Source organism: Siphateles boraxobius, unplaced genomic scaffold (assembly GCF_051911475.1).
Source record: "Siphateles boraxobius isolate OS27281-9 unplaced genomic scaffold, OSU_SipBor_1 16, whole genome shotgun sequence".
NCBI lineage: Eukaryota > Metazoa > Chordata > Actinopteri > Cypriniformes > Leuciscidae > Siphateles > Siphateles boraxobius.
Genome location: NW_027508766.1, coordinates 6,202,534 through 6,229,661, shown reverse-complemented (window position 1 = coordinate 6,229,661; position 27,128 = coordinate 6,202,534). Strand labels below are relative to the sequence as shown.

At 37.2% G+C, this 27,128-nt stretch overlaps 1 protein-coding gene across 1 annotated transcript; it reads right to left on the bottom strand.

The window, feature by feature from the left end:
• Positions 1–5,212: 5,212 nt before the first annotated feature.
• cspg4ba (chondroitin sulfate proteoglycan 4ba) lies at positions 5,213–26,007 on the bottom strand. The gene is made up of 10 exons (XM_077231317.1): positions 25,846–26,007; positions 22,576–22,739; positions 17,568–21,140; positions 16,627–17,100; positions 14,016–14,192; positions 12,225–12,423; positions 11,484–11,615; positions 9,812–9,984; positions 9,294–9,477; positions 5,213–8,656 (listed from the first exon to the last, which is right to left on the bottom strand). The coding sequence occupies exons 1-10, from the start codon at positions 25,901–25,903 to the stop codon at positions 6,615–6,617; spliced, it is 7,176 nt and encodes a 2,391-aa protein (XP_077087432.1). The 5' UTR covers positions 25,904–26,007; the 3' UTR covers positions 5,213–6,614.
• Between the last annotated feature and the right edge of the window lie 1,121 nt (positions 26,008–27,128).

The following is a 27,128-nucleotide window of genomic DNA, read 5'->3' as shown; positions in this document are numbered from 1 at the left end:
TGTGGATGTGTACCTGGAAAGGTCTGGAATGTGGAAGCAGTGGGCATTTTTCACTGGCATGTTGTTTTTATACCCCCACACAGGAAGCTCTCTCCAGCAGGGCCTCATTCATGTCTGAAAAACGCTGACTGCTTCCTCCTCTCTCTGGCTGCTGCCCATGACACACGCGCGCGCACGCGCACGCACGCATGCACGCACACACACACACACACACACAGAGTTGTTAAAGAAGTGTGTGAACCTGAGAAAAGCATGAGTTAGTCACAGCATAAAGATGCATTTGAAGTGCTGCACAGGGTGTAAAATCTCGGTGCTCTTTGGTTGCTTGGGATAGTAATGCTCAAAATCAAAGTAATAATCCAAGGCACTCGAATTGTGTATACAAAAAAGTAAAAAGCCTTTATTGAATCATGGCTTCTATCATTAAAATTGGTGACAGATACACCTACGCGTTGCGGCTATTGCCTTCGTCAGGGTGTGTGTCACTTTTTAATGATAGAAGCCATGATTCAATAAAGGCTTTTTACTTTTTTGTATACACAATTCGAGTGCCTTGGATTATTACTTTGATTAAAAGCATGAGTTAGCTTTGATTCAATAATCTTCATTTCACCAATTCAGAAGACAAAGATGGCAGAGGTTGTCTTTCATTTTTTATTTTCATTGGACAAAACAGATATAATTTGAACACAAATTCCTTACTTGAGTGAAAGTACAGATACTACTGGTCAAATATTACTCCGTTACAAGTCAAAGTTGTAAAGACCGATTTTTACTTAGGCTATGTAAAAGTAAAGAAGAACTCGTTTTTAAAAGTAATTAAGTATCACAAGCAAAAGGTAAATGCCAATGCATTGTTTTATTAACAACATTTATTAACATTGTTGCATTGTTGTATGTAATAGGCCTACTTACAGTACCTTATGCCTCTGAATCTAAGCCTGCCTACCTACCCTCATATCAATATAAAATTTATTTCTAGAACACAGTTCCAGTAGGGGGATTGAATGTGAGATTGATTAAGTGCACTCAATAACGTCCACAATGGTTTCATTGTGAATCGATGAAAATCGGGTTAACGTCAGAAACCAACATCAGTCGGGTTCTGACGTCAATCTGTTATTGGGTTCTGACGTCAACCCGACTTTAATTTCCAACCAAAATGCAACCCCTGACTGACATTTCAACTTTCTACTCAAGGATCTTGACAGAAATGTAGTGGAGTAAAAAGTATGATATTTGTCTTTCAAATGTAGTGAAGAAAAAAGAAAAAAATAGGCTACTCAAGGAAAGTATAGATACTCAAAAAGTGTTCTTAAGTACAGTAAGTAAATGTATTTTGTTACTGTCCACCTCTGTTAAAAATGTATGACATATTGGTGATCCAGCATTTAAAAAATAGCAGGAGACAGAGGGATTTTGAGGAACAATGTGGAAAAATGTGTGCAGAAAAACACTCATCAGATTGAATAACATGTTTATTGAAGATCTTCACTAAATCTATGTAGAAATTATTTTAATTTTTTAATGACTTTTCTCAGTTTTTGGACCTAGTGTGTGTGTGTGTGTATATATATATATATATATATATATATATATACATATATATAAAGACATAGGGTTAGTTTATGTGGGGAATTTGGTAAAGTAAACTTTTGGTAATCTGATGCTCCAATGTCCAAAGTCCAAGATAATATCATCATGTTTTCTTAGTGGGATTTCATGTCAAGTGTCATTTGTTTGTCTGAAGTGTCGTAGTGACACTTTGCCCAATCACAGTAAATTGCAGAAATGTGAAGTGCTAAAATGTCCAAAGTTGCCCTGATTAACCCTATCGATTCCCATCAACCTGAAGCTCTGGAATAAGAAATGAGGTATGGATTCATTTAAGGTTCAAAATTGCAGTCAAACTTTAATGCTTGCTCAAAGGCTTGTTCATCTCTAGAATAAAGCATGTATTCTTCTTCTTCTTTTTTTTTCAAAAGAAGAACAACTGCTTATTTCCCTCTAGCCGTTAAAAATTGTGCAAACTCATTTACTGTAAGTGTAAGGGTGTTCTCAACAGTAATGATATCCTCACCCAACTGTGAAATTCTGTCTTCAAATGTAACATTTCACATCTATACTACATTTAGACTCAGTTTACTAAGGCCCTATTTGGGTGTATTTGAGAATTAGTTTAGATTGCCGAGAACTGATTGTAGAAATGTTCGAGTCAATCCGAAATTATTCAAGAGAACTGGTTTCCCCTTTGTGTTTTTATAAATTTATGTTGATTTCACGTGCATGTGTTAACTGAATGGCCGAACACCAAAAAACAAACAGCAAGTACTGCTTACTTAATTGGATTGGTAAAACATTACAATAAGGTCTCATTTGTTAAAGTCCCCCTAGTCAATAATTGCATCCCTTAAACTCATCTTTGATCACTAAAATAACATATTTCAAAGTTTTTTTCATTGAAAAAAATTTAACTCTACACCCTTGCCTCATTTAGTATATGCGGTTCTATGATATGTAAATTAGCCCTGCCTCCACTCACTCACACCAGCTCAGAGATCCACTCGTTGACGATCACACGTTGACGTGATTGGTTACATCAGTTGGTTAGTTTGTGATGTCAGAAACACCAGCGATTTCAATCCAGACTGTCTTTGGTTCACTGCAGTTTTAAGGAGAAAATACTCAGCAATGGGGTTGACTTATGAATTTGTACATGGTTTGTCTTAAGGGACATTAAAAACAACAAAAAAACATTAATAGCTTGATTTTCACCACAGGGGGACTTTAAAATTGAATGCATAACTAATATAAAATAAAAATGATCAATATATTTCATCAGCATTTATTAACCTTTGCTAATGTTAGTTAATAAAAATGTTCATGTTCATGTTAGTTCACAGACTAATATTTACAAATACAACTTTGGATTTTGATAATGTATTAGTAAATGTAGAAAAAAACAATAACCAAGATTGATAACTGCTGTAGAGGTATTGTTCATTGCTAGTTTTTGTTAACTAATCTATTTAAATAATGTTAACAAATTAAACCGGCTTAAAGTTACCACTGGATTCATTTACCGTTTGAACTGCCAATAGTCTATTTTTTTTTCATTACTTGATATCAAGTTATACTTATAATAAGATAAAATATAAATATTTGAGGGAAAATAATAAACATATTTTTTTAAACAAAAACAGCAACAAAATTACTAAAACGTAAACTAAAATTAAAATTAAAAATGAAAATATAAAAATAAAAGCTAGTTCAAAATATCAATAAATAATAATACTAAAATAACACTGCTATTCATGTGAAGAGAAAAAAATAACCACATTAAACAAAAAACAGATGCGAACAGGTAATGCCTATTTAAATTGTTTTACTTGTCCTTTTTGCGACACAAGGAAATTGGGAACAATAGGAAAACTGGAAAAATAAAAATTGATTTATAACTAAGGTTCAACATGTTATAATCTGTATAGGGTAGATAGAGCATTTTAAATATTTATCTAAAAATACTATTTTGTGCCTGTCAGGCTGTCCAGGTTAGTATTTTAGCTGCTAATGTAAGTTGTATTTAATGTAATGTTGGCATGATATAAAAATCTTCAGTCTTCCACCAACTTTGGTCGACTCAAGTTGACTAAATGTTGAAATTAAGTTTGGACAAGGCATATTGAATGGTCCTTCCCTTTTTAAAATAGCCAATAGGCTTTAGTTACATCACAGACATGATCATGATTTGCTGCTTGCCAGTTGGTTACAGGTGAATGGGAGGGATATTCTCATTGGAGAGCATTTGATTGGACAAAAACCTGTGCAGTGCAGGGTGAGTCATCAATATTTTCCACAAATTTTCCTGGACTGTAAATATCAAATCTGAATACTTGCTAGAATTGACAAATAATCATTTGAAAGTACACCAACAAAGATCAAATCAGATTGCTGGGGCTCAGAAATATCTTACCTTAAACACTCTTATTGGTATGATTCATCACGGATGACGTGAAATCTAATTAAGACTTCAGAGAGTGGTTCCTCTGTTGCTGGGCAGCTCTTCATGATCTGGAGGGCTTAAACTCATTATGTTTCCATCTCTTGGGACCCTCTTTAACAAATCATACCTCAGGATGAGTCACGAGTCACTAGAGCCAAATGCGAACAAGCTCCGCTCATTTTCTTATATAGTGATCCGGGCTAATTTACACTAATTAGCCCTTCCACTAAGAAAAAGTAGGAAAAAGCAATACAGATAATAGTTTCTACACAATGGGGTTCATTAAGAGGGCTAGCCTTTTGTTCTTTGATGTGAGCATATTCACTGAAATCAATATATAAAGAGATAATTTTACATAATTATAAAGCTATTGTACTGTCAAACCTTTTGAATGACTTAATAAAAGTAGTTTTGAAGTTGATTTGTCATGCATTGGCATCTTAATTAAATCACAGAATAAGCAGAAAAGGCACTGTCAATGTGAGTTATCAACCATTTTCTGATGCATATAAGTGTGAATCATCCTGACACCGATATTCTTAACCGAACCGGTTTCACAGTGTCACATTTGTATAAGGTCAGCACATTGCAGGGTTCACATTTGGCAGACTCAGTGGATTGTTTGTAATGCAAACCAGTTGCAACAATAGGAACTAATATTCCATCACACTTCTGCTGCTTGTGACAGAGAATATTTTATTCTTATTGCATTTATTATTAGGATAGTATACTACAATAATAGTGTATTTTATTCATATTAATTGTATATATATATATATATATATATATATATATATATATATATATATATATATATATATATATCCTCTTTAAACCACAACCACACTGAGATTTTTACCAAATGAGCTCTAAGCATGTATCTGGAAAGTGGTTGAAAAAGCCACTTTTAGCACCTATTAACTGAAATCACAGTAATTAAATACGAGGAATGACGTATCATAGCAATTACATCCCTAGAGGCACCTCGCTGTTTTTAATCTTTGTGTGCCTTCTATTAACATCCAAAAGAAGAGCAGCTTTAGTGAACAAGGCAAAATGTCACAATATCCATCTGAATAAAGAAACTGTACCCGAGTTTGTGCTGTATATTGATATATTGAATTTAAATGCTTTATGAAGTAATTGATCAAAACACTGATCCCGTTTTGCTTAACCAAGAAGAGCTGAACAGGAGTCAAGATGGCCTGATTGCAAAACATGTTCCATTTATTGACAGAACAATTTAGTGTATCAGACAAATGACTCATAAATGAGAAAAATATACAGTGACAAATTTGCTGAAGGACTGAACCTATTGTAAATAGAGTGGATTCAGTTTCAGTTTGTTTGAAATCCACATTGACATTTGTGTACAATACAGAAGGCATAAAAATGCTTAAGTATATTTAAAAACTACAATTCATAAATGTAGTGATATGACCACACCACAGCTGCTAAAATTAATTGAATATATTTAATTGGATGCTATATGTAGTTCAAATGTAAGTAACACAGAGTTTTATTTACCACAAATAAAGAATTCAGTAGCAAGAATCCAGTGGTTTCCTCACATTGCATAAATTAAAGATGTATGGTATTACTTCTAAGAGGAAGTTCCTGAGAGTACAAAAACATTTAGGCTACATAAACATTCAATTACGACACACAAATATATAACATACATAAAGTAAAAACATAGCCAAAATATACATAGTAGTGTCGTTGAAATGTGCACACCACACCTATATTTTCTCAGTGCTGGAATATAAGTCATTATAATATTTCAGAAATTCATAAATCATTAATAAATATCCTTACGGCTTTAAATAGTTTCAGTATACAAAACATAGTAACACATAATGTTATCCCATTGAAATGAATTCAGTGTAATTACATTGTTTTGTTTTTTTACTTTGTTATTTGAGGTAGACACAAAAATTTATCTTAAAACACCCAGAATCACTTGTCTTCACAAATGACTGAATTTTTGAGATAAAAAAAAAACCTTCTAAAAAAAATTCTATAGAACTTTTTCAAATACTTAGATTGTCTATGAGGATTAAAAATCATTTCACACAAATTCACAATATTTTCTAATTGTTCTTATTTTATATTTCTTATTGTTAATGAATCATCCATGTATACGTTTCATTTTTGTTTTGACCTTGTAATTTTTAAACATCATGTCATAACTCGATCTTCTTGTAAAAGGACACTTCTCTTTGGTGGCATATGTTGGTCTTCTCCAATCATTTAAACCAAGTAAACCCCGCCCCTTTCTTACAACAGACCACAAACTTGTGTTCAGATCTGCTTCCATCTAATCAACAACAGATACATAATCTGACTGTTTCACACAGAAGCATGTCACAATACAGAAGAATATATCTGTCTCCCAAATTTTCAACTGGATGTTTTCCTCCCTAGTTTTTAGGTTTTTGGGAAAATGCTGATCATGTACAATATTTGCAAACATCAAGGCTGCAAGTACATGTAAATGCAAAAACCAAATAGTTAATTGAGACTTGTGGGGCCACATAACTAGAAGATGTAGTGTTTCAATCACATTTCAGTCAGTGATTATCAGAGAGTATAGTGATGAATCTGAAGGTCATACCCAGTACTGATTGTTTCGCAGGGTGGGGTTGGTATTCCTGCAAAGCTGTGAAACTTTAGGCTCCAGGTCTTCAAAAGAGCACTGAGACACAGATTGGCCATATTGGGAGTTTTTAATTCCGGTTTGAAGCCTAGTTATGGCTGAACTTCCAGCGTTTCTTGGAGTAAGAGGAGTGACGGTTACGATGGGGACAGTTGCAGGCCACTGTAGCTGGTCTTGATGGGACGGGTTGTTCGGTTGAGCTGGAGGACCTGATGTACACTTTAAAGGCTTTGGTTTCTTCCTCCAGTTCCTTCTTAAGAGCAGCACTGACACAACCACAATGACGACCAGAAGCAGAAGAGCAAGAAGGGGCAAAAGGATGATCATTGAATTTGAGGAGGAGCCCGTCTGGGAAACTGACTCTACTTTCACTGGGTTAATATTTATGGGATAAATGTCCTCCACCCCATGGGTTGGTTTCAGGTTAGTCGTACCTATGTCATTGCTGTTTGAAATACCCCAACGGTTGCGACCTTTGGATTTTGACGCGGATTTGGTCACCTGTTCCGTCGTACGCACCGGTGGAGGTGTTGAGGATGGAAGCAAACTTATTTCAGTGGTTTGGTTGCGAAAAACAGGTCTGAGTGTGGACATTGGGATCATTGTTGACATCTCCAGAGTGAGAACATGAGGTACGATACTGAAAGAGAAAATCCCAGTGGCAGGTTGGACGTTTTTGGCTTTAAGCACAAATCCGAAAGAGTCATTTACTTCATGGACACCCGTCAGGTTTGCCTTTAACTCGATGGCCAGTTTCTCCTGCTGTAGTTCACTAAAAGTGAAAAAGCTCACAGATTCGGCTTTCCTTCCCTTGCCACTGGTCACCCTGACAATCCTGCCATTCTGTGGTAGTGATGTAATTTCAAACAATGGGTCATTAGCACTCAACAAAGCCAGTTCAGACACATTTAGCAAATGTGGCATCAGTTTAATTCGAATTCCGTTTGGAAACGTTGCCCCTTCTGTGTACTTAATGAGAGGTTTCACAGTGATATTAACTACTTGGTTAGTTAGGTTCGCTTCTGTTGTGAAGGCCGCAAACTCAAAGTTATCATGGGATGACTCAAGGTTGACCATGTGATATCTTAGCTTTTCTGCCTGGAGATCATCTTGACTGAAAACAGTGACGTCCTCATTGTCCAGTCGGAGTTTACCGTACAGCGGCGGTACTGTGATTTTATAGTGCACTGTATTGTTTTTACCATTGGTCACTGCTGCGAGGTGTGACCGTGTGAGGGTTACAGAAGTGTGTCCCTGGTCCAGTAGCACCTCTGTGTTGTTAACAAGCGAAACAGTGATCTCTATGACTTCCAGATTGAATAGTTTATATAACGGACGATGTTGACCGTCAGTGACGCTGAAGTAGAACGCTCCAGATGAAGGACTGCCATCGTGAACAAAGAACACCTCTCCATTATTGATCTGAGCCTGAGAGAAGGAGTCCACAGACTCATTCAAGTGCCCTGCAATGGCTAGGAAACCATTGCTAGGTTTGCTAATCACAGTGTATTGTATTTCAGTGGGGGGGTTATCCAGGTCAACCACACTTAAGTTGTTGGGTCCGATAGCCATGGTGTCCCCCTGTACAACTTTGAGGCTGGGGGCTTTGGTCTTTAGAACAGGTGGTTGATCATTTATGGGGATTATAGTGATGTTGAATGTTTCCGACACAACCTCTGTATCTAGGGGGCGGGATGGTGGTTTGCTCTTTAGGTTGAGATACACATCAAAGTCAAAATGGTCACAGGTGGTCTCGGAGTTGTCGTGATGGTATGTGATTCCATACTTGTTTAGAATGAACTGAGAAAAATTGGGCTTTTCTTTTGTAAGGTTTCGTTCCCCAACGACAATGACACCATGCTGTGGAAGAAATGTGACCAGGTACCAAACCTCATAAGAACTGCGCTTGGATTCAGGTTGTTTAGTCATAAGATTGGATGCGTCCAGCATTGATTTGTCAATTAGCACTTTATCTCCTTCAGTTACCTCCACACCTGAAAAAAAAGGATACATTTTCTTTGACAAAAGCCATGACATTTCAGTTAGAATGTCAGATTTAGAGTATACTTGACCATTTCTAGAATATTAATATTTAATAATAATAAAATGTTTCTTGAGGTCCAAATCAGCATATTAGAATGTTTTCTAAAGGATCATGTGACACTGAAGACTGGAGTAATGATGCTGAAAAGTCAGCTTTGCTATCATAGGAATAAATTACATTTTAAAATATATCAAAATAAAATTTAATAGAAAATAGTTATTTTAACTTGTAATATTTCACAATATAGTTTCATATAGGTTTTTTTATACTGTATTCTTGATCAAATAAATGCAGCCTTGGTGAGCTGAAGAGACTTCTTTCAAAAACAAACACACACACACACACACACACACACACACACACACACACACACACACACACACACACACACACACACACACACACACACACACACACACACACATATGTATGTATGTATGTATGTATGTATATATATGTATGTATGTATGTATGTAAATATATATATATATATATACTTATTTTGATAAAGTTATGCTGTGGGACTCAACTTTATCAACTGTAAACCATTTAATATTAATTGTTTTTGTCAGATTTTCACACTGTACCTTTATTTTTAAGGAGCACAGAACTTTGTTCAGGTCCAACATTTTCGTAAGAAATGTCAATGTCGAAAGTCTGGGTTTCAAGCGTAGCAGGAGGAGATGACACAGTAAAAGAGAACTTATCTAGTGTTGCCCATCCCAAAGAGGTCCCATGACTTTGCTGATATGCTACTTCACTCGCATCCACCTGTAATGATTACAGTTCCATGAGTAACTAAAACTTAAGACATGAAAAATGCCCCCAAATCCTCAAAAAATCTTAGACATGACTGTAAAATATAATTTCCTGATATACAGTAACACATTTTATTCGCCTTCAGCATATCAAGATTATGTCTTTTGAAAGTATCAGCACAAGCTTATAGCACCAAATTCTCTTGTGAACTAGGACATGTTACATTCAGCTTTCAAACATGACAGGCTCTCAGATTATGCTCATAGTTAAAGTAAATTTATAATTCATTGCCTTGCACTTTGATATGCATGGCACTGACAAGGGAAAAGAGGTTGGAAACACTCGCCATTTGTTGAGTGAACGATGAAATATCTGTTGTGGTCTTGTCTGCCTGCAATTTGACCAGTTTTCCAAATTTCGGGGGATTGATCACAGTAAAATAAATGGTCCGATTTGTGATGCCAGAATCATCATTTGTTATGGCCCGAAGAATGTCGTTTGAAATCAAGAAAAAGGAGCCTAGATATGGGAAAAAAAGACAATAAGAATAGCCCCGGAAATTTCCAAAACAACTCATTGGTCTGGTACATGCTATAAACAAAACCACATTGTCTGGTGTAAAGTAGCTCATGGGCTTTGAAATGTGAATGTTTAGCTTTTTTAGGTAATGTTAAACAGAAGTGCATCTGAACCAGGAATTACAACCAAAAACAAATTTGGAAGTTATATTTGCTTCAGAAGTGTCAACACAGTCAAAGGTCGAGGGTAGGGAAGTATTTCTAGATCCTGTTTCAGAATACTTATGTTAAAGCACATTAGAGTGACTGTATTCGAACAACTTCGAGCTATATTACAGGAAGGATTTTGCTTAAATCTACAAACTCCTTTCATGACCTTAATGAAAGTTCATCCATTCTGTATTTATAGTTTTCTGTTGTGTCTAACTATGAAAGAAGCCCTGAACACAAAGGCCACAAGAACAGCTTGACAGGATGTGGCATTGAGAAGCATTTGTGAAGAGTAGCTCTAATTTTAACAGAATAATGCATCTATTGGTCAAACTTACTCTTGATTCATTAATTTATTATCAATTATTAGTAGTTTTACTAATAGTATTCCAAATTCCTGTACATGTTAAGTTACAAAAATTTAGTAGGAATAAAAAAATGAAATAAACTGGAAAGTAACATTAAAAGGAAAGGGGAACAAAAGATTAATGAACTTCACGAACAAGTAAATTCAGTTAATTAGAAGGACAACTCTGTGAAACATTATGTATGAAGCCCTTTCAGATGCTACCATTTAGTTCAGTGTTGCTACAGCCATTTATAAAACTAAAAGAAAGCAGAAAATGCAGAAGTTGAAAGTGCAGCAGCTGTTATTTTCTTAGACAATGCAATTTTTAGCACTGGTATTAAATGTGGCACATGAGTAAGTGTTTCTAAAATGAAGCAAATGACTGCAATCTAATAACTTTGGGGACTTTTACAGAGTTTCGTTCAGTGTTCAAATCTCTCCAGTGAGCTATTTATAGCCCGAGAATTAAAGCCGTTTTGTTATTACATGGTTTGTTTGCACTAGGATTGAGAAACCATAAAACACTATGAAACCATGAAACACTGTGTTGATGCTCAGACAGAGACTAAGAAGTCTTAACTGTCTACGAGTGGGTGGAGACAGTATTGTTGACTTTATACAGAGCGGAAAGGAGGCGTCAATCTGGTGCTTTGACTTGGCATGAGAGGCAGCCAGATGCTGACCTCACTGCTGTGAATAACATGACGTTATTTTACTGTTAACTCCACAAAAAGAGATGGAGAGCCCAATTTGTTCAGGTACTTATACAGTCTAAGATTCCATACAAAATGAAGAAGCACTACTTAGATCTAAAATACAGTCTCTACAATGATTTCATGTTGTTGTTTTTTTAATCCTTAATAAAATCTAATATTTGATATCACAGAAACTATTTCATTATCTAGATAATCTGTTTGTGACCTGATGTTAATCAGCATTACCTGGAAACACCTTAAGAGGTCCAGCCTTCTCTAGAGTAAGAACCAGGGCACGAGCTGTTATACTGAATATCTGTCTGGGAGCAAAGTTCACACCATCATTCACTTGGAAGTTAAAGCCTCCTGCCATTGGACCTAAGAAGAAAAAAGAGCAAACAACATCATTTCCAGGGATTTAAATATAGTTCACAATGCACTGCAGCATCAAAGAAACTTTTAAAACATTTGATGCCACATAATTCAACAACTCCTTTTATGTGATTTCTTTTATCGTACTGCACAGCTTACTATACTAAGCATGGTGTATCAAAAATTAAAAATAACACACACACACACACACACACACACACACACACACACACACACACACACACACACACACACACACACACACACACACACACACACACACACATATATATATACTATATAAACTCAGACACAATCTTTATTAAAGGTTCCTTCTCATCTAATTTGATTTATTATCCATAACTGAATCTCTTGGATGAAGCACACCATGTCCAAACTGCATGGCAAAGTAATTATTCTCTAACACAGTTTAATTCAACCAATTTTCGCCTAAAATGGACAAGAACGGGAGGAACAATGCTGTGCTATCATTCAGAGCACAACACTGACATCTAGTGGTTGAAAAACAATGACACAGACCTTGTAAAAACAATCTGACAATGTGAAAAATGCTTTATTTTAAAAATAAATTAAGATTGTTTAATGATATCTCACCACTATGTACAAAAAGCAGTTGTCTCTGGTCAATGTGAGCTTGAGTAAAGTTCATAATGGGCCTGTTAGGGGCAGTCTTCAGAGCCAGGTGACCATTGCTGGGTTGGGTAATGATGTACTCCATCTGCTCAGGGATCGTGTCCTCATCTTCTGCATTCAGATCCTCATTGGTGATTTCTGTGACAGAGTCAACCCACACCTGAGTAAACAATCAAACAAATAATGAGGCACAGATTAGTGCTTGAAAGGCTTGTAGATCTTTCAAAAGCTTAGACTGAATGGTAACTGGCATATTGTTAGGGAAATCTAAAGTTAAATTTATTAAATAGAAATTTTGAAACCCCAGAATAACACGTTTCTGCAAAAACACTCTCCTGAGTTTCACACCTTTATACATATCAAGTCATGGAACACTGATTGAATCTTACTTCAACTAAAAAAAGTTTAAGGAAAACAAGCTTAACTCAACTAATCTGAATGCAAATCAGATACCAAAGAACAATATAAAACACAGAGATAAGGAGACATCCTGACTCCAGCAATTCCCCTTTGTTATAAATCTGCTAGATTATCAAGAGTGTAGTGTATAACGTAGATTAGGATGATCAAGAGAATCAGGATGAATTAATAGAGACACTCTTTCAGCAGATAAAAATAAATAAATAGAGGATTCAAAAAATAATCATTTATTTTTTAGAGCTGTCGGGACGGATTTCTCAGGAAATTGCATATGCATACGGCATTCACCCGCATGTGTAACATCATATCTGTATATAGATAAAAGTAGCACTGGCTGTGGGACGCGCAAAGTGAACGTTTGGTAAATTGATTATGGATCATTCAAAATGGCCAACCTCTGGGAAATCACCAGTTTTAAAAACAAGCAAACAAAAATGATATTTAGTTGTCCATCTGCTCTGATAAGATATTCTGCATCCATGTGTACACTGGTACCTCCAACCACATTCATCCATGCAGAGCAGCAGTGCCAAAGCATAACCAAAACCATGTTCTTCCATGTTTTTGTTAACCTCTACAGGGCTAAAAGTTAAATAGTGTAGCTTTGAAAAGGTTCAAATGAAAGATTAGAGAAAATAATAGTCCATTTTGAAGAAAAAACATGAATGTAGACAAAGACCTAATAGTTATGACACGTCTAATTTCTATTATTACGTTGAGTAATTGAATACAAAGCACTAAAAATATATAAACCAGCCGATTGACATAATTTGTAATAAAAATGAGCAAACGTGCATTATAAAAGTAGCAGTGGTGAGCCACCTTGTGGGTTTTGTAAATATTTAAACAGTAGTGTTTGAAATTAACAAGCAAAATCATTTAAAATCGTGTCATTTCAATCATTAAAGCTAGAGGAAAACCTCCTGTATGTACTGTTGAGAGAGTTTTTCAGCTGACAAATCCCTGAAGTTTAAAAGCACGACACTGAAATGTCTTGAGGAATCTGAAGCATTTGGAGCAGCCCATTTGACTGTCCCTAGTCAGTGATCTGTGACTTAGACTTCTCTTGAAGTTAAAGCCAATGATTTTCATGTCTACAACTAGTAGTCTTATGAGTCTCAGAAACAACTGTGTACTTGTCTCTATTCTTCTTTGACTGATGTAAAACAAAGAGAACATCAGAACACAGACAATACACAATTAAAACAGTACACAAATTTCAACATCTTTTCTCCAGATCCCCGCAGAGTTCTCACTCTCCATAAAACATTCTCGGGACTTGAACCTCAGCTAACCTTAGTCATAAAAAGAGTTTATAAATAGTAATCTCACCCTGAGAACCCTGTTGGCTGTAATGGCTGGAGGCTCGTCATTGACGGCTGTGATCTGGACATGCACAGTCCATGGTGCACTGTGTTTTTGCAGGTCTGTGTCATTTGCTGTGACAGTAAAGTGGTCCTCCAAGGTTTCTGTGTTGTCGTGGACATAATAAATAAACTCCTGCTCCACCTGCCATGTAAAAATATGGCAATATATATATACATATACGAACAAAATCATAAACGGAACACTTTTGTTTTCCCCAATTTTTCCTGAGCTGAAGACTTTTTCTATGTACACAAAAGGCATATTTCTCACAAATATTGCTCACAAATCTGTCTAAAGCCCTATTCGCACGGGATTACTACTATCTGGGGACCTCGTGTGCTTTAGAAATCACCCCCCCACATCTGAATTTCATGTGGCACATTCGCACGGGATAACCGAAGCCTGTGATTTGACTCAAATTTACTGACTTATCTCCCGGATATAACGTCAATAGGATATTGCTTGGAAATGTCTTTTCGTTATAGGTCTAGCTGTATGATATATTGTGACATAAACAGAATAAAGTTCCTTACCGCATGCTGCTATACATGTCATTCATCTCCATCTAATCATTAATTTTGTTTTTGCTCTTCTGATGATTTTCAGCGTTCACTTTCTGCAAATTGTGTAGTTGTGTATTGCGATATGACCCAGCAACCAAAATACTATCAAAACACTCCAACACAGCCTCCATTCTTCGCGAAATATGGATAAAAGGGCGCACATGGAACAAAAACCTTGAAAAAATGATATACGATTCAGCCAAATCACAGAGATGCCGATTCGCATGGGACTAATATTATCACAGGACCTCGTGTTCGGCGAAATATAGTCGGTAATTTGCGGGGAAATTTTCACTTCACAAATTACAGACATGGCCGATTCGCAAGGGATTAAGATCTCAGACAAACTTCGCAATTATTACAAATGACTAGAGGTCACCAGGTAATACTTATCCCGTGCGAATAGGGCTTAAATCTGTGTTAGTGAGCACTTCTCTTTTGCCGAGATAAACCATCCACCTCACAGGTGTGGCATATCAAGATGCTGATTAGATAGCATGATTATTGGACAGGTGTGCCTTAGGCTGGCCACAATAAAAGGCCACTCTAAAATGTGCCGTTTTCCTGTATTGGGGGGTCTGAAAACCAGTCAGTATCTGGTGTGACCACCATTTGCCTCATGCAGTGCAACACATCTCCTTTGGATAGAGTTGATCAGGTTGTTGATTGTGCCCTGTGGAATGTTGGTCCGCTCCTCTTCGATGGCTGTGCGAAGTTGCTGGATATTGGCAGGACCTGAAACACGCTGTCGTATACGCCGATCCAGAGCATCCCAAACATGCTCAATGGGTGACATGTCCGGTGAGTATGCTGGCCATGCAAGAACTGGGATGTTTTCAGCTTTCAGGAATTGTGTACAGATCCTTGCAACATGGGGCCATGCATTATCATGCTTCAACATGAGGTGATGGTCATGGATGAATGGCACAACAATGGGCCTAAGGATCTCGTCGCGGTATCTCTATGCATTCAAAATGCCATCAATAAAATGGCAATTTAAAATACATCAGCAAACCGCTCACCCACACAACACCATAGACGCTGTCTGACATCTGCCCTGTACAGTGAAAACCGGGATTCATCCGTGAAGAGAACACCTCTCCAAAGTGCAAGACGCCATCGATTGTGAGCATTTGCCCACTCAAGTCGGTTACGACAACGAACTGCAGTCAGGTCGAGACCCAGATGAGGATGACGAGCATGCAGATGAGCTTCCCTGAGACGGTTTCTGACAGTTTCTGCAGAAATTCTTTTGTTATTCAAACCGATTGTTGCAGCAGCTGTCCGGGTGGCTGGTCTCAGGTGATTTTGGAGGTGAAGATGCTGGATATGGAGGTCCTGGGCTGGTATGGTTACACGTGGTCTGCGGTTCTAAGGCCGGTTGGATGTACTGCAAAATTCTCTGAAACGCCTTTGGAGATGGCTTATAGTAGAGAAATGAACATTCAATTCATGGGCAACAGCTCTTGGGACATTCCTGCAGTCAGCATGCCAATTGCATGCTTCATCAAAACTTGCAACATCTGTGGCATTGTGCTGTGTGATAAAACGGGAAATTTTAGAGTGACCTTTTATTGTGGCCAGCCTAAGGCACACCTGTGCAATAATCATGCTTTCTAATCAGCATCTTGATATGCCACACCTGTGAGGTGGATGGATTATTTCGGCAAAGGAGAAGTGCTCACTAACAATGATTTAGACAGATTTGTAAACAATATTTGAGAGAAATAGGCCTTTTGTGTGCATAGAAAGTCTTAGATCTTTGAGTTCAGCTCATGAAAAATGGGGGCAAAAACAAAAGTGTTGCCTTTTATAATTTTGTTCAATATATATATATATATATACACATTACGGAGAAAAAGTGACTTAAATATTATTATTTTTAAATAAATAAATAAAACTAACAAATAAATAAATATATAATAATTTACTAAAAAAAATTTAAGTGATTGTTTATGCCTTTTCATAATTTTTTCCCCCCAATATTATGTTCAAAATTGGAAAAAATGTACCTGCTTCCTTGTAAAGTAAGTTGTGGGAATCCCTGGGAAACGTGAATTCTCAATGCGGCCATGCAGGGGACCCTCTGAGATGTAGTACACAAAGTTGAGGCCAGAGAAATGTGGGTTTTTTACTCTGATGATGTCATCTGTGAGAGCTTTTGATGCCCCTTCCTTCAGAGTTATATTGGACACCTCAATGGGTATAAGGCATGGGATGATATCCACAGACATGATGATGTCACTAACCTCTGCGACCCCGTTGGTGGCCTCCATGGTGAATGAATCACTCTCTTGGTCAGGGGTCACCTGTACATAGTGAATGTTGCCATCATTAACATCTCGCTGGGAAAAGGTCACTAATGGATCCTCGAGTGTTCCTTGATACTGATATTTACTCTCATTAAAATGCCGTAAATAGCCATGAGATGGAGCAACTTTGATGGTGAAGATTATTTCTGAAGGTGAACAAGCCTCATGAGTCACCTGAAGAAAAACAGACATAATACTTTATTTCGGCATGCAACATCCAGCATCGGGACGCGACTAACTACAAGTAGCGACATTACTAACTTAAATACATTGTTATTTTCAGCAGATGTTTAGCTTTTTTCCAGTAACAAGCTACTTTTTCCAACAACAAGTAGTGAAACGGTCCTGTCTCTGGCTGAATACGGAATAGCATATTAGCATAGTCTTCTAGTATACTACTCCGAATATAGCCTCTCTCATAGTGTCAGAAATTCAGATTCATTAAAGTCAATCCTAAATGGTCCCATAGGTAGCAAATAAAAGTCTTATTCATTCTAGTGAATGAACATAAGAGCCTTCAAGCAACTACACAAAAACCTGATATTGGTAAAAGATATCAAATCTATAACAGGATTCCCTTGAATCAGCAATATATTGCTAAAAATTGCCCAATAAAAGCTTTAACTGATGTGAATATTTACCTTGAGTTTACTGCTCTCAATCTTGACTGGTTTCCCCTCCTCCACCAGCAAGGTTTTATTATGAAGGATGATGGGTGGCCTTTGATGGCTTTCCAGGTACACCTTCACATGGATTTTAACATCAAGCCGATGGTCCTTTGCTTCCACCAGGAGTGTAAAAACATCAACAAGATTCTTACTGTTGTCATGATGATAAGACAAGTAGTCATTTCTCAGGTCATTCTGGGTGAATGACTCTGTCTTGCTGTCTTTTAAATACAGGCTTCCATGTTTTGGAGCCTCTTGGACTTTGAATATTATTTCATTGTCATTTCGGATGTCAAGATTTGTATCCACACTAAAGTTTGCATTACTAAGTGTCTTGGCTTGCCCTTTCTGAACCAACAGGCCTGTGTTATTGGCAGTTTTTAAATAAGCATCCTGTGTGCTAATATCCAACAGAGAGGACACATAGTGCTTGCCATCTGACACAAAGAGGACAAAACGGCCAGAGTTCATCCCATGGTGAATAAACAGCACTCGTTTCTGTTCCAAGTCTTCTTGGCGAAACTGGTACAGCTTATGTGAAGTGTCATTCGCAATAACCAAGTCCCCCATTGGGATACCACGCCGGGTGTAGACAAGCTGCCCATCACTAAAGTCTGAATCTGCATCATGGTAGCGCAGGTCATCGAGTGTAAGTAATCTCTGTCCATTTCTGACAACATTAAATACTTTGTCTACAATGCGGATGGGTTTCTCATCATTAACCAGCTGTATCGAAATGTTAAAGTTGCCTTCATTGGAACCAATGTCATTATCTCTTATAGGAAGCTTTGTTACTGGGCCTGTGGAGGCTATGAAGGTAAAACTATCAAGAGTTGTTTCACTGTCATCATGAACGTACATAATACGCTCCTCAAGAATGTCCTGATTGGTAAAGGACATAATATTGTCAAAGTCTTTGGCAGAGTTGGACAAGTTGATTCGCATTAGCTTACCATGTTGCAGCATCTTTGTGATTGTGTAGTAAATCTCTTTAGTGCTTAGAGTTTCAGCAAATAATTCATCCTTTGTGATGAGTTTACTTTCACCTTCAAGAAGTGACAGCCCATTGTTTGTCAAGAAAATGCTGTTGACATCTGCTTTAATATTGATTTTAAAAATGTGACTAGCAGAATGTGCATGCTTTGAGAATACATGGAAAACAAATTCATCACTGGTGTCCTCGTAAGATCTTTCCACAAGTTGGTATTCGACTTTCAGATCTGTGATATCCCTTTGACAAAATGTGGAATTCACATCTAACTTGGCATAATTCACTTCAATTATTCCTCTTTTTGGTAAAGTCAACAATCTAAAACAAAGCTTATCCTCAGACAAGCTTACACCGTGTGCTGTTACATACAGATGCTCAGGGTCAATTACAGCTCTTGTAATTTTGTCCAGCTCTACAGGTTCATTGTTTTCTATTCTGTAGTCTATCCACTTTACCTTTATGGGAAAGACCAGTTCTTCAGTAGCTCTGGAGGCCACAGTTACTTTACACTTGAAGTGGTCAGTGCTATTACTTGTTTGAATGAACTGGTGGGTGCTGAGGTACCTCAAACGCTCCTTTTCAAGAACTCTTTGGGAAAACGAGCTGGTGATTTTCCACTCTCCACTTGAGTGCATCCTCTGGAGCTCACCAAATCTTGGTGGCTCAATTACATCATAACGAATGTCAACCACTTGCTTCAATGCATTGGTCCAGACGGCCAGTTGGTTGGTGCTTAACAGAAACATCTCTCCTTGAGTCACTTCCAGACCCGTGATATTGGAGATTTTATACTCAAGTCCCACAGCCATGATTCTAAGCACCACTGTGTTACTCACCTTCTCTCCATCACTGACTCTAAACACAATCCTAGAGTTCCTCACACCCGTGTGGATGTAATATATCTTACCATCTACAAGAGCTGAATGTGAGAAAGAAGTTACTGGTGTACCTGCATTGTCTTCATTTTCCAAATATCCTGCATCAGAATTAAGGTTCCCTAACACATAATAAACAAGGTCTGTGTAATTGCTGTCAATGTCTATGGCTTTCAGAACATCAGTGGTCAGTCTCTTCTTGGAGTTATCCAGAAGAATAAACAGATTCCCCTCAGGTAGACTCAACTCAGGAGCGTCGTTGGTTGGCGTGACGGTGACATTATACCGGCACAACTTGTGACCTTTCAGATAGCTTGGCACTTCCTTTCTGCTACTGGAGAATACAGAGAACATGAAGTAGTCCTGTGGGTCTTCAGATCCCCCATGGATGTACATCACCCTGCCATGCCACAAATCCAGCATGCTGAATGTTTGCTCAGCCTGCTCCTGATCTACATCAAGCCTAAGTTGACCATGCACCGGCTGCTCTTCAATCCTAAAGATGATCTGAGACTGACGAATGCCAAGTTTCTTGAAATCAAGGTTCACTTTAATATGCTTAGAATCCAAGGCTCCCCGACCCCCTTCCGGGACAACAAGGTTCCTAAGCTGTAGAAAATTGTGTCCATAGTTTTTGACAAGACCTTTGGCTAGGGTGGACACATCTGTGGGTGGCAGCTGAGTGACAGAGTCAACGAGGGTGATGGGAAGGGTTGTTAGGCTCACTGTGGTGCTTATTTCCAGCTCCTTTTTAGCATCACAGCCAACAGAGATGTCTTTGGTTACCACAGCATTGGGAAGACCCATTTTGGCATAATTTATTTTAATGTCTCTGAAGCATCCTTTGAAGGAGCCACCTTTAATACGCTTCCCTGCTACAGAGGAAAGACCCACCTTTCTGACCTCAGAACGTGTGCCGTCATCGATTCCACCAAGGAAAAGGAAACCTTTCAGATGAAAGGCTTTTGATCTGGAGCTAATGATGGACTTTACAGTCTCTCCATCTACTGTGAGTTGGAGGCTTTTTGGAGTGAAAAAGAGCTTAATGTCATGCCATTTGTTGTCATTGATTAAGGTGAGGGAACGTAGTTCTGTTTTACTTCCATCTTTACCGACCACGGCAACAAGGAGACCTTTCTGGATCTCCAGGGCGACAAAATCTTCTTGTCGAGCTGAGCTGTACATGACGATCCCTTCTTCAGCTGACGTGTGGATTGAGCATTCAAAAGCCCACTCATGTTGTGCTGTCCAAGTTGGAAGGGATATGTAAGCCTGTGAACTGAAAAAACTGATCGGGTCATCCTCATTGGCAAAAAACTGAGGGCTGCATCCTAGGGAAACCTCATAGACATTCTTGAACCCAGAGTAGGGCCTCAGTGATGAAAGGAGATTGTGCTGATTAAATATTACTTCATCGAGGCAACCACGGAAGCCATTGAGATCTCTGGAAAGATAAGCCTGATCCAAACCTCCAGTACCACCCACATATAGGCCGTTGTTGATGTGCAGCTCTCGCTCTGGGCCTGGCATTCGCAGACTGGTCTTGGAGTGGTTGTCCACAGTCAGTTTGACATTATATAACTCATGGAGAAACTCTGCAGTGTGCCAGGCCAGATCATTTAGCTGAGTTCCACTGTCTGAGAGAAGGACCTGCTCTCCAGAGCCCAGATCCATCCTTACCTGTGAATGACAGAAACAATGTAAAGAAAAACCCAAAAAACCCTGTCCTTACACAATCATTCATAAAAGCACTTTTATTTTTTAATAAAATACACTATACACTATAAAATACACTATACATTAAACCGCAAGGTGGTGCTAGCTCTGAGGAAAATGTTTACGATTTTTTCTTTTAATTTAATAATAAAAAAAGTTTTCAGCATACTGATTTGATGTTTATTGTGAAAAGTATTTACAAATTAATCTGAATTAAAAAAAAACTTTTGCTAGGTTATGCTAGGTTAATACATAAAACATTAAAGTATTTAACTTTTAAAGTATTTTAAATTAAAGTACACTTAAAATATTTAAAGTAAAACCATTTCCAGACAATATTATGTTCATAATTTCATTTGGTTTCAGTACAGTGACAATATAAATGGCAATTATTTAATTTTGTCAATAACATGTTGGTGTTGTTATAATATCTATAATATTTTTTACACAGTATAAATGGAGAAACAATATAAAGGAATTAAAAAGTTTGAAAACCCCAGAGTTTTAGGTCTAACAAAATCTTTACTATAACAGGAGTTATTATATGAATTGCAAATAAATCATTAGCATTTGTCTATAGCTCATTCATTTTACTCTTAACATGAAAAGGACAGTTCCTTACATGAAACAGCTAAGACAAACTTGTCAAGGCTTGCTGAATATTTCTAGCTTTTCCTCAACTGAAAGCAATTATAACCAGTGATGTATTCAAAGAGGGTCACAGTCAAAGGATAGCAAAAGCACAATTTAATGGCATATGATAAATGTGGGAGTTCAAAGATACTTTCAATTACAGGAAAATCAGACCTCAAAAAGTTCAGCACAATCTGTTCTGTTGTAGCCCTAAGATATCCTCTACAAAAGGAAAAGGAATTGTACGTGAGTGCCACTGAGAGAAATGTAAAAACCAAAATCCATTTTAGAAATTCATGCAAGGCTTTTGAACTGGATTGTGGGAGTTGATTTAATAAGATTCAACTCCAGCATATCATCCAGTCATGTACCTACAGTACTTCTCTCACAATGTCAACTAAGCTTACATTCTTCAGCCCTTAAGTCAGTGCAATCCTCAGATTTGTATTGTATACCTTAAAAGAAGGTGGAAGAGTCTGGTGAAGCAACACAGTAACTAGGCCAGTATAAAATCCATCCCACTGCATTTCATCTGAGGAGGATGGTGTTGAGTTATTGTCTAATGCTGTCAGTCTTGATAAAAAGCTTTCAGAAATAACATTTTATTATATATATATAAATGTTGCAGCTATTTAACATAATCCTTACAATAGCTCTAATTAAATTTTTTTCAAGCCCAAACAGAATTGACATGTTTCCACATGTAGTTTTATTGTGGTAGATGATCTAAACATTGCTGAGGATGAAATAGCAACATGTGACTCACCTGTAGTCTGCCAGCATTCATCTCCAGCAACAGGAAATCATTTTGCCCTGCAGCTAGGAAAAGCAGGCCACTCAGGCTGGAGGTGCGGAAACGAACGTGCAGTGTGTTACGGCTAGACGTCTCTGTCCCTTTTAACTGCACAAATCCATCACCATAGAATGAAGCTGCAGATAAGAGAACATCACCTATGATGTGTGTTTAGTTTTGTTGTTGTTTTTTTTGCCCTGAATGCTCCATGATTTCATTCAAATTTTTCATTTTTGCCTATTGTTAATGCGCTTCAATGTTGTGATTTAAACTTAATTGCATCGCTTTTCAATTACACTTAAAGGGGTGTTAAAACGCATTTTTCTGAAGGCTTTATTGTGTTTGTGGGGTGCACTGTAACGTGTTCATGCTTCGTTTTTTAAAAATTGCATTATTTTTCATATATTTCACCTTTATTCTACACTGCTCTGGCCCTCCTTGTAAAAACGGTCTGATGGTTTCCTGGTTCTATGAAGCCAGTCCCTCAAAACTACGCAATGGGCTTAGATTGGTTAGCTGGCCCAGTGTGTTTTATTTCGCTAATCGACTAGTGCACGTTCTCCGTAAACGTCATGCCCCGTACCTTAACCGGTAGCCTAGTTTGTGCGTTGGTGTATTAGGCCGGTGACACACTGGCTGTGCGTGAGCGTGGCTTTTCTGTTGCGTGTCAGCTGCGTCGCGTTTTCTGTGTCTTTGCACACAAAAAAAGTGTCTGACGCGGCGCTGCTGACACGGATCACCCTTGTTCGATTTATGGGACAGAGTTGTGGAAGCCCTATATAGCCTACTTCATGTTAAGCATAAATATAAAGCTTACTGACAGGGATGGATTACTGACCTCCATAGGCTTCTTCAGGGATAGTAACTTGCCAGCCCCGAAAAGTCATTAAAGACATTGTTAAAATAATCCAAGTGACTACTGTGGCTCAATCTTAAGTTTATCAAGCGACGAGAATACTTTTTGAGTGCAAAAACAAACAAAAATAACGACTTTATTTCAACTATTCATTTCCTTCTCTGTTGGCCTCTAGTCACTTAACTTAGTATGATTGCGTAGAGCTACGTCACACGTAGGCTCACTATTGGCCGACGCTGGTCATGTGTGTGATGCGTGTGACTTACAACAACAGAAGCGCTGCGCTGTTACACTAGTGAACTGACTCGAGGCCCAGAGAGAAGGACATGAATAGTTGAAATAAAGTCGTTATTTTTGGGTTTTTTTGCGCACAAAAAGTCTTCTCGTCGTTTGATAAACTTAAGATTGAGCCACTGTATTCGCTTGGACTATTTTAACAATTACTTTAATAACTTTTCGGGGCTGGCAAGTTTCAATCCCTGAAGAAGCTTATGGACTAGTATGGAGGAGTGATCCAGCTCTCAGATTTCATCAAAAATATCTTAATTTGTGTTCCGAAGATGAACGAAGGTCTTACGGGGTTGGAACAACATGAGGGTGAGTAAATACTGACAGAATTTTAATTTTTGGGTGAACTAACCCTTTAATGTTGAATTTTCTGATCAGTGTTTTTTATGTAAACTGTTTTATGTCTTTCTTGTTTTTTTAAAAAATAAACAAAGATTATGTTGTACAGCACAATGGCTACTGTTGCTTTTATTGTGCTATATAAATAAAGTTAAATTAATTTGATTTGACTATTCTTTTGTATTCTTCAAAATCATACATGTTTGGAATGACATGAGGGTGAGCAAATGACAGAATTTTCATTTTTGGGTGAACTATCCCTATAAAGTTGCTTTTAGATTTTCACATAGACAATAAATAAAAGTGACGGAATGAATAAAAAAAGCAACACTTTTTTTTTAAGACAGGCCGGATGGCGCCTGGGAAGCACCGTGATACCCATGTGCATGTGCTGGCATGCTCTGCCCTGACAGCACCCTGTTCTCAACATAAAAGACTCTGACATGGCCACATTGTCTTAGCCCTGCTGTCCATTGATGGAGTCCTGGACGCAGCTGTTTTCTAACCCAGCCACTCCACATCACCCTTTAATCTATTCTACACTAATGTGTTCTACACTCTCATCAACCTCTCTTTGAAAGCGTTACTTTAGTATTTACACCCCACAATTTGTATGGGTACAGAACACTTCTACTTTGGGACTGAAATGCCATACTGATGTTTAGTGTAATTCTGTGAAACTATGCAAGTTTATTGTGGTGTCATTACTCATTTGTGATACTAGAGTTGCATAAATAAATATTTCTGTTCGAATTAATATATATTAGATTGTAAGTCCTTTGTTTAAAATGCTCAAGGCACCATGCAAAGTCCAATGAAGCAATGTAATTCACTGAACTTTGCATGGCTGGCACAAGTAGCGGAATAAAATTGTGGAAATAAAGATTATATTATGGAATACAAGATTACAATAACTTTTACAATGCAATGATGAGTAAAATATGTCAAGCCATACTGAACCATATTGGTCTAAAAATGCAAAGGAGCAATATTAAATACATTTGATCAAAATTACATCTACAATAATGATAAACATAAAAAAAAACGTTGTGGTTAGACATATATTAACAAACCTGAACTGACAATAAGAGAGGAGAAAACTAGAATGCCACTATCTCTAGTCTCTTTTTTTTTTGCACAAAGAGGGCTTGAATCTGACATCTTGGAGATTTTATAAGTCTGGACACTGCACTCCAAAATAAGACCACAGAAGACATCAGACATCTTGATAATTCAGTGCAACTGCTATTGTGAAGCTCAACACTAAGCAAATGCAACTGATGCATCAATTAGCAAATTGCACTATATTCAAATGCAGCACAGAAATCAGCATTTAAGTAATTTGCTCTTTTAATAATGCTGGATTGCTCTGAGGTTTTTTTTCTGTTGTGCAAAGCTTTTTTTTTTACAGTTAGGAAAAACATGACCACTTTAATAAACATCCAAGCTAATAATATGCATTGCTTTCATAATGCAGTGATTCATTAGCATTTGTATTATCGTCAGTTATTCCACAAACCTAATATGACAAGGTATTTTAATTACACAGACAGCAACCATAAGAAATAGTAAGTCTGGTTGTTCAAAAGTCATTGCTATACTGTCCTCTGATGCATGATATTTGGGGAAAATTAAGGATCGTCCGCTTGGTCTTGCTGAATCCTCCAATTCAAATATTTTACTCAAAGGTAGGCTAAATGGTGAAATACCCTTCTTACTGGCTTTACATTAGCCATACTTCAGCAATTAAAACAACTTACCCCCTTGTGCGATTCCGACCAAGATCAAGAGTACTCCGTTTAAAAGGATCGTTCTCATTTTAACATCAAAGCAGAGTGTTCATTCCGCTTGAAATGGAGAAAGAGTGTGTTTTAAAGTCATTGTGTTAACGAATTAATGGCAGCTCAGTAACTCCTCACTTTGAAATCCCAAAGTAGTAAACTTGTCTTCTGTTCGAGCAGTAAGCAAGGAGAACTGGAGGAGAAACTCCGCCCCTGAGTCCCCGAGCTTTCAGATATTTGCCCCTCACCCCGCCAACAGCACCGATAGATTCACGTTTAAAGACCACGTTGTACTTGGAAAATTACAGTTATTATTAACCATAGACAGTAAAATAATTAATCTATAGAATATAACCTATGCATATTCAACGCGGGGGGTTCGGTGATACATGTGTTTCTTGTGAAAATAATATTACAACACTTTTACAAATTGTCTAATATGCCCACCATTAGACTCATCATTTCATTTAGCATTATAATTTGACAAAACTACAGCTTGACTGGAAATTTATAGAATCACACACACACACGCACACGCACACATTATTTTGATTTGTATAGTTTTAGATTAAAGCCTGATTTTGACTGAAAATAAAACAACTATTTTTTTATTACACACACACACACACGCACACAAACACACACAAACACACACACACACACACACACACACGTTTTTTTTTTACAAACTGCAATACAATTTTAGTATCATTTTAATTTTATTAATTTAAAATATATATTTATTATGCATTTTCATCGTTTTAGGCTAAGTCTGGGACAAAGGTTCTACAAAATCTATACATAATGCATTTCAAAAGTAGCAAACAAAGCCAAGGCAGGGTGAAAAGTTTTTAAACCTGTTTTAATGTGACCTTCATAACCAAAAGAAAACAATATATATATATATATAAATATATATATAAATATATATATATTGTAATACAAATTCAGTCAACCATTCACGTTGGTTTATTATGACAGAATTATATTTTGAGATAATGTAATAATATTAAATGTAATTAAACAATAAAATGATAATATAAAAATATATGTTATGAAGGATAAAACTGTTTGATATATGAATAATTATAATGTACGTGTGTTAATTGGACATCAGTAGGAACATCCTCTTAAATGACAAGTGCTTAAACCAATGCTTAAACCAATGAGAGAAACAAATGTTTATGTTTGTGTTATTTTGATAGACTATGATATGGGCGTGTACGCTTTCATACTAATAAACCTTAAAATATATCAATACA